Genomic DNA, 12,709 nt, shown 5'->3' on the forward strand with positions numbered 1-12,709 from the left:
TGTTGTTTGGCGGGTCCGGGCTGGGGATTCGAACCCGCCACCTTAGGTGTACGTGGCTGGCGCCTTAGCCGGTTGAGCTATAGGCGCCGAGCCGACATTTTTCTAGTTAGCAGGGACAAGTCACTATTTCCTGCTTCCAGCATAAAAATTGCCCTGGTTTACTTTCAGGAATATGCCGAGAAGTAAACTAAAATAGATGGAAATGTACATTGGAAAACTCTACAGGATTTAGAAAAAAAAAAAAAAGGAAATGTTTTCAACTATGGGATAAAAAGCATTAAATATCTCTAATTTTGCACAGTTTAAAATCTTACGTGTGGCAGGTACTTTTATTTTTGAAAATGATCAATAACCTGTTTGTATCCTTTTAGAATATAAATTCCCATTTCCTACACAAAGTCTCCAGCCCTCCTTACCTAGCATACGTGGCTCTGGTTACTGCTCATTGCTCTGTGATGTCTGTGGAACGGGGGAGTGAACAGGATGTTCACCAATCGTTTAACTACTAAAAACTATGCCACGTGGCCAAGCTAACCAGATTGAACCACTAAACAGAACTGACTAAAGAGAAGGATACCAGGAACCGAAAAGTAAAAGTGTTCCCTCTTAGGTTTTAACATCCTGTTTTATGACTCAGTCCTAATTGGCTTTCACTTCTGGTTAAAGTTGATTTGTTTTATTGATTGTTTACTTATTACCAACCCACAACATTTATTCTCTAGCCTTAGAGAAATAAAACACACGGTTATGATGACCAACTCAAGGATCATACATGCAATGAACTCTGCTCTTCCCTCTTGCTCTCAGAGGACTTATCTGATTAAAAAGCAATCAGAAATAGGCTTTTTTTCCTTTTTAAGAAAAGAAGACATAAATAAAAAAGGAGGAGGCAGAAAATGATGGCTTTTTCAACTACCATGCACAAAGATCTATATTGGAAAGCCCCACCCTGAGATGAACCATCATTCACATCTATCTACTCCGTTATTAGAAAACCCATTCAAAACAGCGTCCAGGCAGTTCCCAGAGCCTCGCGGGGTATGGAGAATTGTGTTTGATAGATGAGTTCAATAAATAAAGACTTGTGAGCTGCTCATAAATCATAACAAACTGACGCGTTTTCAGTGAATGGGAATACAAGAAAAAGATTGTATCTTCTTTAAAACAACAACGTGGCACTGAGAGGGCTTACAATTATCGAGAAGATGCTGCTAAAGTCACCCGTACTTTATTAAGAGATCAAGGGAATGTCCTATTTTGAACAAGACAAAGAAATACATATCTTAGCTCCTAAGCCCAGCCTTTGCTTCATTCCGCCCATAAATCGCTTACCAACTATCACGCTAGCAAGCGTTCACAGTAAACTGGGCTGGTAACGTGCAGCCTTTCCCCTTGATTCTGCCTGTTTGATAACACATGCCAATGGTAATTCATTTTTGTTAGCATAAAACCACTGTGAAATTATTCTGTTTCACAGAAGGTGTCTGAAGACCTTAACTCTCTGGGGTCATGGAGGGTTTTCCCTCTACAAATTGTATTTTTGTCATATCCCCCCTGCCTTGGGAATATAGTAGCTCACGCTGACCTTTGAGTAAAAAGATTGATTATGTGAGGGCACGAGAGCACGATGAGAAGAGTTTGGAGCAAACTGAATAAAACACACTAAAGGCCTTTTCTGCAGCAAAAGGAATGTTGTCCTTGAGTACAACATAAAGTAACAAGGAAATGTGGGTATTGTTGACTGACTGTGAATTCCGCCTTGAGTTTTTTAAGCCACTGAATCTTCAATACTTCAGGGTAACCTCCTGATTTGGTACCATCTCCCGGGACTGATGTCTTCCACCCAGAGTCACTCTCCACTTGGGTTTGTTGTTTAGTTACTGTCCTTGTCACATAGACAGGTAATTCTTCACTTAAATGGTTTCAGGAGATAGTTACATTTGAGTTGTTTTGCATATCCATTAGTGATTTCATGGAGGCAGACATGATCAACTCATTCATAGATAAGATCGTTTATATTTAAATAGGCTACTTACAAGTTAGTATGGGCATGAATACACATATATTATGCAGGCTTTAAATCATTCTTGCCAATAATTTTTTACCATTGGAGGAAATATTTAAGGTATATTTTTGTAAAGAGAATAAAAACCTGTGTGTATATTGACTATAATCTTAATACTGTTAAACAATGTGCATATGTGTGTTTATGTGTAACGCACACATAGACTATATTTCCGAGGACTATGAATGATTTATATTTGTTTCATCATACTTTATATTTTCATGTTGTCTATAATGAATATTATCTTCAAAATCAGTCAGAATGAACATCATTTGTAAAGCAGTATCTGCAGTAAAGCAATATACACACAGTTTTTTATTCTCTTTACAGAAAGACACCTTGAATATTTCCTCCAATGGTAAAAATTATTGGCAAGAATGGTTTAAAGTCTGCAGACATAACTACAGACTCTTTAAAATGCTTCCCACTGTTGTGCGATCCAGGACAATGTAAAGGTGAAACTGGTGTACCAGGATGCTCGCTACAGCTTTTGAGACAGAGGTGGAGATACATTTGTCTCACCTCAAATTTTGTTCTCGAGTAAGCAGATATAGGCAAAGATGCCACGGAAGATTCATGTGTCTGTGAATAAACAGAGGCTGAGGTAACAGCACGTGGCTCCACGTGGCTCAGACATGACAGTTAATCTCTAATAAAGATTAACATGTTGATAAAACAGATATAACTACAAATTTAGAAATAAGAGTTTTAAAGGGAATACTTAAATTTCCCTGAAAAAAGCAGAGTACCAAATAAATCTGTGTTGAAAAGGTCAATGGCTTTCTTTTTTTCTCCATGTAGGAGATGCCTCCTACTTCCCAGTTATTTCTTTTGTTAGTCTAAGGAAAATGATTATTTCTCTCTCTCTCCTTTTCTTTTTAAAAACTATCTCTGTGAAGGTCATTCCTTATTTCTAATATAACATTTATTATACATCTCAACCTTTACCTTCCTACCTGCTTTGCAAGGCAAGATAGTAAGTAAATATACATACACACATTTACACATGTATGTGTATATAAATACATATATATAGTGTTTCCCTGAAAATAAGACCTACCCAAAAAATAAGCCCTAGCTGGATTTCTATGCATTTGTTAAATATAAGCCCTACCCTGATAATAAGTGATGGGCGTGGCTATGTAGCATATCTGCATAGCCATGCCATGCATTTCGGCACAGACTGTGCTTCTTGAGAAAAAATAAATATAAGACAGTGTCTTATTTTTGGGGGAAACACGGTAGCTAGAGAGAGAAAGACAGGAGGGAGTCAGACAGAGAGAGAAAATGTCGATCCTACACAGGTAGACTATCTATGTCATATGCAGACCAGTCTGGACCCACTGGTAGGTACAGGGCTGGCCTCTGAGTGCTCACCCACTGATACTGTCTTTCTTCCTGCCCACACCTGCTCTGTTTCCTGGGGGGGGGGTGACATCTTCTGTGGGACCAACATAAATAATGTCCCTTAGCTTACAGCTAGCACAGAAGAAATAATTCAAGACGTTTATATATTGGTGCTAAAAGATCATAAAAGAACTAATATAATCTAGAGAATTACTACATGAGCTGCTTTGCCCAGAACACCAAAATAAGGCAAAGGGTAAAGCTTAAGGGCTTGCTTAAAAAATGAACATTTGTGGCACATTTATTTGAATAATTAGAGCCCTTCTATTAGCTACTTGGTCAACTTGGCTTCCTAAAGAATTAAAACAAGCAGAGGCTTTGTGCAAGCACGTTGGTTATCTCTGAGAAGGATGGAGAACCCTTTCAGTAATAAGTAGATGTGCCTGTATAGTCTAAGTAGATTGATCTCGTAAGCACATCAGTTGAACTTCAGGTATAAGTGTGCGCTTAGTATATTTCTGCATTTCTCTTTGAATTCTAAGCTGGTGTCCCCAGAGAATAGCAAGATAATACACAGTCTATGTGTTGGCCAGAGCTCCTGTTCAGATATTGTTTTCACATAATTCAGGAGATGACATTTTAATGGACTCACTAATTTCAATGTTTAGCTATCATAACCTATTTTATTCAGTATGAAAATGGATGATATGAGAATAATGCCTTTTTCCTTCCCAAGTTAAATCACTTTATTTACAGTATTTTTATTCATAAGTAGAAGGAAAGACAAACAACAGAAAGATAGTTTGTTATATGTCCATAGAATTTTCCTCTGGAACTAAAAAAAAATACTACATATGCTAGGAAACACAAAATGGTAAATGAATGGCAAAACATAAAAGTATTTGATACCCCCTAAATCCTATATTTGGAAATAACAGATTAAATCTAACATTTAAGGCTCCTACACTAACAAAACCCCTGGGTTTCTAACCTTTCAGAGTTGTCAGCACTTCCCTCGATCAACAATTAAAGTCCAAAGGAAACCACAGTCCAGCCTCAGTTTCCATAGAAACATACAATTTTACAAGATGCATCTACTCCGTGGTGGTGTCCTTCCATGGTGTACCATGCATGTTGGTATTTGTGAATGTATTCTAAAATGACCCGAATTATTTCAAGGGCACACATTTCAAAGTGTGTGAAATGTCAGTGTAATTCCTGGCAAGTCTGAGCAAAGTTCAGTACAATTCACAGTAAACACCATGAACACTACATCTAGGCTGCTATTTCTGACTTCCTTATAAATATATAAACAGGATTGATAAATTCAGCTGTTTTAAATGGTGCTCAATAGCCATTTGGTATAAAATCATCTCCTTCGTTTTGACTTAACAAACAAACAAAATCAACTTTGAGCTAACCTGCATTTTTTTAAAAAGCCACTTAGTTAGAATTAGATACTATCAAACATACTCAATGTATAATTTTAAAAAGAGACTTTTAGATTATAGTTTACCTTATTCTTTTTTCAAAGGGCATTTTTGAAAGCCTGGATTCTTTAATTCTGCAAATACTGTTAGTATAAGAGTGATATTTTTGATGTAGCCCTAACATAATTCATTTTCAAGAATTCTAATGGCAGTCTACAACCCCTGAGAAATAGGAAACTTCCATGTGTTACTGATAGAAAAATCCTATTTATTATACGCTTTATGTTGTCAGTGGAACTATATCTGGATTGACATTAAGCTAATGTTTTAGAGCATATCCTGGGCCAAAAACAACTTGATAGGACAACACCTCACTCAAAGCACCATCTTCCAGATAAGCAGCAGGAACCCAGATGCAGGGGAACAATGTTCAGCCTGAGTGCACGCCACGTATGACTGATGAGCCTGAGGTCACCACTTCAAATAAATAAAACAAAGGAAGAATGACCCCTTCTTAACTCATTAGAGGCCAACTCAACATAAAGCTACAGATGTCTGAGGACTGACAGGTGAGTTCACGAACACATACTAGATAAAGAGCTGTACGCATCACTGCTGAATATCACGACGGTTACCTTCAAAGTACTCCGCATGGGAAGCTGACACAGCACCTCGTCCACACTTCAAAGGAATTTTGGAACTTTTTTTCTGGAATGGCCATGAGAGCTGTCAGGACTCTTGATGTCCTGAGTGTCATCAAAATGTATACCTTTCAATATTTCCTGTACTCCCGGTAAAAAAAAAAAAGGTCCCTGGGGGGCAGGTCAGGGGAGCAGGGAGAGTGTTGCAATACAATTATTTTTACTGGCTAACACCCCCATAGATGGTGCTGTGCAGCTTGGTGCATTGTAGTGATGGAAGAGCCATGAGTGGTTGGCAAAAGTTCAGATCATTTTTGCTTAACTTTTTCACACAGCCTTTTCAGCACTTGCAAATACTAACCTTGGTTAACTATTCGATCCGTATACATTCATAGTGAACAATCTCTCTGATATTGAAGAATGTTAGCAACATCGTTTTGACTCTTGATTTGGCCTGAGGAATGTTTTTGATTGTGGAGAATTTTCTGATGCCCATTGTGCACTTGGAAACATTGTTTTAGGGTTGTATTTGTAACCCGTGTTTCATCCCATGTGACAATATGGCCCAAAACATCATCTTGCCTCCCCAAAAGATCTTGGCTCACTTCAGCTCTCTTTGGTTTTTGTTCATCAGTGAGCTCCTTTGGGATGATTTTTGCACACACATTTCTCCACAATTTTCAGTTAAGCTTTTCCTCTTTAGTGATGTTTACTTGGTCTGCTTTGCTTCCTGCAGTCATCCCACGATTTTGATGCACAATTCAACAAAGTTTTGAAATATTTTCATCAGTTCTGCTTGTTACTGGCTGCCCTGACCTCTCCTCTTCAGTGATGCTTTCTCTTCCCTCAGAAAAACATCTAATCCATGTATACACTTCCATTTTCTTCATGGCATCATTCCTATAACATTGGACTAACATGTCCCTGATTTCACTTCCACTCTTGCCAAGTATAACAACAAATCTGATGTTTGTTCGTTGCTCTAATTCGAGCTCTGACATTCTCCCAATGGCACACAAAAACACACAACAACAATAATGAATACCACTCAGCCAGACACTGGCAAACATGGACACCAGCAAAGCTGTGAGACGTTGATATACCAGGGTTATAATCTACTTCCCACTTGTTTGTACAGTGCTGCCAACATGTGTGCCAGTGGCAAGTTTGAGAACTTAATTGTCAGACCTGTAAGACAATACTATCCCGTACCTTGCTGAAAACAGAATGATTTAAAGAGGCAAGATGTGGATTTGATTCTTAATTTCTTTTTTCTTGAGCCTCAAATATACATCACAAACATACATACAAAATACATAAGAATTTTGATGATAAAGGTCATTAGATTTCAGAAGAAGCCCACTGGTTGTTTTTAATGATTATCTGTGGTATTTGCACGTATGTGTCCTATACATAACATTTACAATGTTAAGTGAACTAAAACAAAGACAGTAAAACTTCACAGGACTAAATTGCACTAATGAATTTTACTTCCAAGGCCAAAGTGCAGTAGCCAACCATTTACGGGTGAATTATGCATTATATAAAAGCAGCAATATGCAGGGTTTGAGGCTGAGACACATACAAAAAGGATCTCGATAACTCTACAATTTGGTTGTCCCTCTGGATCATGAACATTTTATAAGCCTAGTTATAGAAATATGCGCACATACCCCGGTCTAGCACTTCTTCTTCCCGCCTCGGTGGCTGCAGTAGAGGACTCTTATCTCTGTGCTCTGTTTCTGTAAAAGATAAAAGAGGCCGAGTGTAAATTTTCAGTATATATTATACCCTTTGGTTTACTGGAAATATACCATTCATATAAAAATATTATTCATGGTCTTATGCTTATTACAGTACTTTTTTTTACTGTAATTGTATGCCCCTGGTCTTTATGGGTTTGTTACAGTATTAATAACTTACATGGTCTAATTCACATAATGCTCCAATTCATAAGGCCCCCCCCAGCATTACCACCAATTAATTACCAGACTTCTGACTTAATAACTAGGTCAACTATTCTTTTAGTCATATATAAATGATATTGAATTTTAAAAATGTATTAACAGAAGTATTCTTTTTTAAAAAAAAATTAAATGTAGTGATATTTTAAGAAAATTTTGAGGCATATTCTATAAATATATTGGAATATTAATAAATGACCTGATTGCTATGCTAACTTCTCTCAAAAAGTGTCCACCAGAAAGAAAGAAGAATCTGCATTTCAAGATTGAATTTGGAAGGCTAGGCGTGGTGGCTCACACCTGTAATTCTAGCACTCTAGCAGGCTGAGGCTGGTAGATTGCGTGAGCTCAAAAGTTTGAGACCAGCCTATGCCAGAGCGAGACCCTGTCTCTAAAAGTAGCCAGGTGTTGTGGCAAGCACCTGTAGTCCCAGCTACTTAGGAGGCTGAGGCATGAGAATTCGTTGAGCCCAAGAGTTTGAGGTTGCTGTGAGCTGTGACACCAGTGCACTCTACTGGAGGCAGCAAAATGAGACTGTCTCAAAAAAAAAACAAAAACAAAAAAACAAAAAAAACAAAAAAAGAGAGATTGAATTTGCAAACTCAATAAAGTCTTATGCAATAAAACAGGGTGTGGGCTTTACCATTATATATGAAAGAAATGGCAGTCAATATGACCATTTTGCTGCTGAACAATAAGTTAAAGAACAATTCTGAGAGTAAGATTTTTAAAAACGCCAAGACTAGTCATGCCTCACAAATCACGAATTGTTCCTTGCTTGAAGAAGCCTGTTAGGCAGATAATTTTGGGTATGGCTGGAGATGACAACCATTTCTATTGGCAAATTGTAGTGTTCTTTAGAACAGAGCACATGTATTTCACAAGTTGTGTAAGTGATTACTGACTTTGGGAGGAATGAGGTGGGGATATGACAAAACAGGAATTCAATGAAGGAAGTTCTACATTTATGGGCTTGGTCCCAAAACTAATCTGTTTCATGGCTGAGATTTTTCTCCTCCACTGTTTTGATGGGGATGTTTTAGGGAGGGGAGACAGGACAGAGAGAGAGAGAAGAGGCAATCAGGAAGCGTGTGCACATGTGTTTCTCTGAGATAAGAAGGGGACAATCGTGACTTTGAGTATCAGTTTTATAGCCAAGAGAATACAAAACCCAGAGTCCCTGGTTACGTTCTCCTCAAGGCTGCATCACCTTCATGGTGCCCGTGCATCATCACCATGTCCGACTTCACGGGAATGGGGACGTTGGCCTCTGCAGGGATGGTTCCAAACGTGTCTGGGGCTACGTTCTGTGTGCAGGTCATGAAGGAAACGGCACGCTGGGCCTCCATGTAATACATGATGTACAAGTTGCACATTTCATCGCTGGACGTGCCGCTACAGGCAAAGGAACAACATAGTGCAGCACGTCAGCTACTCACAGAAAATACACTCTCAAGGCAAGAAAACCCCACCAATCTGCCAGCAGGAGATTCAAAGGTGAAAATGTTGCACTTTATTTTATGGCTTTCATTAAAACCCATCACAGTTTTCAACATCAAAAGGCACATTATTAAAGGCGAATTTCTACTTAGCCGTGGAGTATCAGTTCAGCTGCTCCATGAATATCACCACGTAACACAGAATAAAAATGGGTACTGAAGTCGCTGACAGACAGAGCACTTTCTTTTCTCTCCTAAATCCTTTTATTCTGTAATTCCAGTTGCTAAGAAAATCTTAACTATTTACTTAATAATGGGTACATTTAGAACATTTCAACAGAAATATATTGGACAAGCCTTTGAAATGGCTTTTGCTCCCAACACCAAGAATCTTGAACCTTATTTTTGGTTAATTGCCTCCTTCTTTATGGGTGGATGAATCTAGAACCAGGAGTCTGCCCCGAGACCTTCTGGGTGGTGCATCCCTGCTATCTGACTTGGAAACTGAGCTTTTATACCAGGGACAAAAAAAAAAAATGCCTCAGGAATGATTCAAACTGAAGTCAGCTCTCACCCTTCAGATCCGACTGGAGTAGTGCTACACAGTTGAACGACTCAGCGTTAAAAATAGATTTCAAAACAGTGAGATGGACATAGCCGAGAAAAAGTTCCAAATAATAGAGATAAAGTCAAATGGTTTACAAAACAGGCTTTGTTTCTTCTCAGTTTGTAGGGGTGACTATTATTAGGAAGAGGCTGTCTAAGTGCACTTTCACGAAACTTTTTATAGCAAAGTACTTTGGGCAAAGGAACATTTCCATTTTGGTGTTAGTTGTGATGATTTTTAGCATGCCTACAGGACTAAGGGCCGAGCTGTGAGGCGGGTAATTTGCGGCATAGAAAACGTCAGTGTTGATTTCTCCGGCAACGTCAGGCAGCCTCGCTTCCTCTCCGAGGCAACAGCAATGACGTTAGCAAGGCGAGGAAAAAATAAAGTCTTTTCCAAACAGGGATTTGATTTCTCTAAGCATTGAAAATGTAGAGCCCCTGAGAGACCCCAGGACAAGCCCCTGCCATGGAGCCCTGTTGGCGCTTTAGAGATCATTTGGCTTCTCAGTCTTGGAATTGGATACTTATCAGCGTAATTGCCTCCCCCGTGACATAGAATCAAGTAGTCAAGTGCAAACCCAAACACACACCTGCTCAGCACACACACACGCAGGGTGTCAAGCACCACTGCTAAGAACTACGTCTGAACACCCTTGACGTTGCCCAGAAAATTCTGTGCTATGAAAGGAATGGCAGCTGCAAAAATAAGCCTGAGCCGCCCCCATTTCATCCCCTGCCTCCCTGTTCAGACACAGAAAGTGTGTGGACCAAGAGAGCAAGGAGGGAGAAGGTGGTTAGGCATGGCCTTGGCTTGGAAAAAACCTCAGTATCATCTTGCAGAGAGGGAAAGCAAAATTATCATTAAAGCATATCTAATGAAAGGACAAATATTTAAAAATGCATATAATAATTCATGAAACTTGCAACTTATCAATGAACGGTTCCTTCCATCGTTTACCTGCTTGGGAACATCGGCACCCATGTTTTCAGTGGGGAAGTTTTACCCGCCCACACCACAGCACAGCTAGTGTCATCAGTACATCCAGAAATGCTTTGTAACAAATCTTACCCATATTTAGACAGATCTATGATCTGTGTATATTCTTTCTACACACCTTTACATCCACACATCCCTTTATGTGAAAGGAAAAATGAGGCAGGGGGTTGAGAAACCACTGATACCACAAGTTTCAAAGTAACTTAAATAGAACATTTTGTTAATATACGTTGCTTTAAATATAATTTCAGGGTTTCTAAACTTGCTACATTTATATTCAGAGGAATTGATTTCATACACACTTGAAAATAAAAAGAGTTCATTTCAAACAAGTAAAACATAATCCATCTGGGAATAAGGAACTGAACTGAGAAATGTGTGCAAAGGGGAATAACCAGGAACGCACAGGTCAGGGCAGGAATTCACTCTCAGTAATTACTTCATTGCCAGGAAATTTGCTGGCAGACTGTCCGTCAGTGACAGCTAAAAAACTGTGGACAGTAGGGCGGCGCCTGTGGCTCAAAGGGGGAGGGCGCCAGCCCTGTATGCTGGAGGTGGTGGGTTCAAACCCAGCCCCAGCCAAAAACTGCAAAAACAAAAACAAAAACAAAAACTGTGGACAGTAATAACAGGGAAGGCTACGAAATAACGAGGTGGCATGAATTTGGAATGATTTTTATGCTCATACTGGATACAAAGGCAGCGTTTATTACTTTAGAAATAGTGTTTAGCTGGGTCTGAGGCTACATGTTCACAAAATACACACATTTAGTAAAGTGAATTATACGGAATCTATAACTTTCAAAATAACAAAACTCACTGTCCTTCATAATCATGATCAAGCTTAATTACTGATTTTGAGAAAATAAATAAAAATATAAAAGCTAATGTTGCAAATTATTTCTTCAGAAGTCAGTTATCTTACTATGGATGTTCAGTTAGCTTCTGTGAAAAACTATACATAAATGTGTAAAATTATACCCACGTATACACACCCTCGCCTATAAATACACACAGTAAGTAATTCAATTAGACTCTATAGCGTGTGTTAATTTTATAGACACGAATGCGTCCATCTTTAAACACATAATATTTTCTGAGACATTCTAATCAGCTCACCAATATAGTTCAGTTGGGGTCCCAATTCTATGATACAAAATTGAGTTGGTCAAATATTTTAGGAACCTTTGCTGTCACAGAGAAAATTTCACTGAAAGAGCAGAATAAAAAGAAACGAGCCGTGCTTTATTTGTTCTGTCTATAATTGGTCTTGTAGTCAAGGTAACTCTGAGCTCCTAACAGAGAGACTATCTTATGCTAAAATGGGAGGATTCAGATCGTCTTGCATATCAGCATCATAGTTGGTCTATTTTATTCCCCAATCATTCATCTTTCCTACACTTGAAAATAAAATATCTCACATTAAAGCAGACAACGGCTCTCTCTATTCCTAAGGGAGTATTTTCACACATCTACTCTTATTTTTGTACATATGCCATTGGGCTGCCCCCTGGAATGCTTATTGACCGGAGGAAGGAGGAGAGAGTCACCTGCCTGCCCTGGCTCCGGGCACACCCTTGAACATCCCCAGCCCCAACGTCATTCTCTAACATGATGACTGATGGCACAACCTCTACTCCAGAATTGCAGCAAAGCATCTCTTTCATATTCTTGCATAATGAAGTGCTTCTGTGGTAACTTCCTCTCTTATACCATCGAATTATACGGAATCAGCATAGATAACGTTGAATCTGACATGGTATGTAAGTCTGAAGAGTCAGCCCTCAGAAATCATTTGTGGAGTGAATGAGGAATAAATAACCTTCTGTAATACATGTTTACAACCTACTGTGACGTGATAAGTTAGCCTAATGTGTCACACTGCTGAATAATGAGCCAGGTTAATCTTACGCTCAACCGATGTATGGCATTTCTGAAAATACTTACCCATTTACACCTATAACTGTCTATAGAGCTATTTAATTTATCTAGGTTCCATGAGGACATTTATAAAAACATTGTGTGTTAGAGAGATACGTAATAGATTTTAAAAAGTACCAAATATTCTGAAAGGTATCATTTAAAAATTTCCAAATACTGCTGTGCCCCACACCAATGCTGGAGAGGCCACAGCAGCCCCATCATTCCCTTGTCCTGCCCCAGGTCTATGTCACAGAGGCCACAGCAGCCCCGTCATTCCCTTGTCCTGCCCCAGGT

The 12,709-nt window shown here is 38.9% G+C and overlaps 1 protein-coding gene across 3 annotated transcripts in view; it reads right to left on the reverse strand.

The window, feature by feature from the left end:
- PAM (peptidylglycine alpha-amidating monooxygenase) overlaps window positions 1–12,709 on the reverse strand; it is a 149,315-nt gene that overhangs the window by 50,148 nt on the left and 86,458 nt on the right. For all 3 annotated transcript variants that reach the window (XM_003788932.2, XM_003788933.2, XM_012804625.2), the window contains exons 12-13: window positions 8,658–8,842; window positions 7,157–7,225 (exon numbers count right to left, since the gene is read on the reverse strand). In XM_003788932.2, the coding sequence (XP_003788980.1) occupies window positions 7,157–7,225; window positions 8,658–8,842 (254 nt within the window). The remainder of the gene's footprint in view (window positions 1–7,156; window positions 7,226–8,657; window positions 8,843–12,709) is intronic.

Source organism: Otolemur garnettii, unplaced genomic scaffold (genome assembly GCF_000181295.1).
Source record: "Otolemur garnettii isolate 467f Iridium unplaced genomic scaffold, OtoGar3 scaffold00030, whole genome shotgun sequence".
In the NCBI taxonomy this organism is placed as follows: Eukaryota; Metazoa; Chordata; class Mammalia; order Primates; family Galagidae; genus Otolemur; species Otolemur garnettii.